Source organism: Lolium perenne, chromosome 2 (assembly GCF_019359855.2).
Source record: "Lolium perenne isolate Kyuss_39 chromosome 2, Kyuss_2.0, whole genome shotgun sequence".
NCBI classification, from domain to species: domain Eukaryota; kingdom Viridiplantae; phylum Streptophyta; class Magnoliopsida; order Poales; family Poaceae; genus Lolium; species Lolium perenne.
The window spans coordinates 28,934,102-28,936,578 of NC_067245.2; the positions used below are offsets into that span (position 1 = coordinate 28,934,102).

A 2,477-nucleotide genomic window follows, 5' to 3' on the forward strand; every position below is an offset into this window, starting at 1 on the left:
TCTGCAGAAAACACCAAATGCACGTTGCTGTCGACATAAGTACATACAATAATATGCCTAAAAGGAATTAAACCAACATAAATGAAACACAAACACGTCCTTATCTGTATGCCTTTTTCGTCGCGTATATTGATCCATATATCACTTTCAATCCTTGATGATGAAGCTCATTGCTAATAGTAGTGCATGTACGACGTGCCCCGCCTGCCTCCATTGATCCGCCTATATAAACACACACCACCTAGCCCAGAAACCAGCATCAGTCCCAACTGGATCGCTCGATATATCCATCGAGCAATTAACTAAGCTAAGGAAAGCTAGAAATTCAGTAGTAAGACTAAGATGTCGGCAGGAGGGGTGTGGGTGTTCAAGAACGGGACGATGGAGATGGATCATGAGGCGGGGACGACCAAGAAGGCACTGGTGTACGTGCCGGCGAACGAGACGATAAGGTCGCTGGAGATGCTGGAGCGACGGCTGGGCTCGCTGGGGTGGGAGCGCTACTACGAGGACCGCGCCGTCGTGCAGCTCCACAAGCGCGACGGCAGCATCGACCTCATCTCCGTCCCCCGCGACTTCTCCAGGCTCCGCTCCACCGACATGTACGACATCGTCGTCAAGAACCGCGACCAATTCAAGGTCGTCGACGTGCCGGCATCTGGCTCGACATCTTCATCGACCAATTAATCATTCCCCAGCCGCCCTGCCAGATACCGCCGGCACTAGCCATACGTAAATGGCTTCAAGACACGTACATATAGATAGACGTACGTACGTCATATTATTATATATAGTACAAAATAATGTGTGATGTAACCGTGTTTACATATATATATGGGAATGAAGCAACTCCATTAATTATCTATAAAAGGAATCTTATCGGCGGGGAATACTCAAAAGTTTATCTTAGATCTCTATGTTTGAAAGCAATTTCATAAGAATTTCAAGGATTTCATTTCATAGAATTTTTCTTATGAATTTTGTATGGTGTGCAGGAACGGGAACCACGTAATCATTTTCTAGTTTGCATATGCAATTTCATAGGATAATGTTCACCGAGTCTAGCTTAACCTTATGAAATTTTCTTTTGTTTCAATATATAACACCTACAACATACACTTAATCTTTCAGAAAACTTCTTGCCATTTTTCCCAATATACGTCTTAACCAAACGCATACACGCTTCTTCGTTTTGGACCCCGGTAGGACATGCACTAGTATGTTTGATGAGGACATCCCTACTACACTACTACCTCCGTCATTGATATTTGAAGATGAACCTGCTGTGAAGTTCAAGTCCAATGAAGTTCGGATTGGACCAATTACAAGGGCTCGTGCGAAGCTACTTAAACAACATGTGAACTTGTTTCTAAACGATACTTTGATTGATGAGAACTTTATACTGCCTAAGTCCTATTACTTATGTATCATCAGGTATCAAGAGGAGACGAGCGTCACACGAGGAGTAGAGGAGCAGCTGGACATGAAGACGGACGTCAAGATGGACGTGAAGCTGGATATGGAGCTGGACATGAAGATATCTCATGGTCGCGCGACTGAGGAGCGGGAGGCATGCGCGAGAGGAGAAGACGACGTCCTGCCCGGTCCAGCGCCCGGTTAGACCGGCATCCAGACCGGCCAGCCCGGTCCCTGGCCCGGTTGACCGGCCGCCAACCGGATGGGATGCATCGTACCGGGCAAAAACCGGAAAGTTGCGAAGTTTCCGGTTGCCGGCCGGTTGACCGGACGCCAGACCGGCCGATCCGGTCCCTGGCCCGGTTGACCGGATTCCAGACCGGATTCGTCCGAGTCTGTCTCGACCAGATCTATTCTGGGTCGGTTATTTTTGTATCTTTTCGACCAGAACTCGTCCCGGACGCCTATATAAGTGCCCAGGACGCCCCCTAGATGTTTTAGACCACGTTTGAGATAAACCCTAGTTCTTAGTTGTTTGCTCTAGCAAAACTATTGAATCCCTACACCATATTGCTTGATATTGTGTAGAACCTGAAAAAGTCTTGTGTGATCTGCTGTTCCATTGGGAATTAGACGGTTGCAACTTACCGCTTCGTGGTCGGCGGCTACGTGCGCAAGTGTGTGGAGTTGCGAATATCTTGCAGGGTTGAGAGCTGTTGCATTGGCGACAGGGACCAATCGAGAGATCTCGTTGCATCATACAAGTTATCTTCTACTACATCGTCGTGTTCCTCCGCTGCTATCACCCCGTCATCATCATCATCACTGTTGCTTACTGAGAAGATCGGGCCACCCCTTATCATCTTGGTATCGGATTTCCAGTTTTCCTCGGTAAGCCATCCACAATCCACCCCATAGTTGAGTTGTGAGTGTTTTCCTATCCAGAAAAAGCCATAAAAAGTTAGGGTTAGGGTTTGCCATAGCCTTAGATTGCACTAATTTCAAGTTTTAGTTGCTTTTCGTAGTTCTTTTTGCGTATCTTTTATTTCCATCTAGTATTT

At 46.8% G+C, this 2,477-nt stretch overlaps 1 protein-coding gene across 1 annotated transcript; it reads left to right on the forward strand.

The window, feature by feature from the left end:
• Positions 1–268: 268 nt before the first annotated feature.
• LOC127329847 (flowering-promoting factor 1-like protein 5) lies at positions 269–904 on the forward strand. Its single transcript, XM_051356270.2, has one exon. The coding sequence runs from the start codon at positions 343–345 to the stop codon at positions 685–687; it is 345 nt and encodes a 114-aa protein (XP_051212230.1). The 5' UTR covers positions 269–342; the 3' UTR covers positions 688–904.
• Positions 905–2,477: the final 1,573 nt, after the last annotated feature.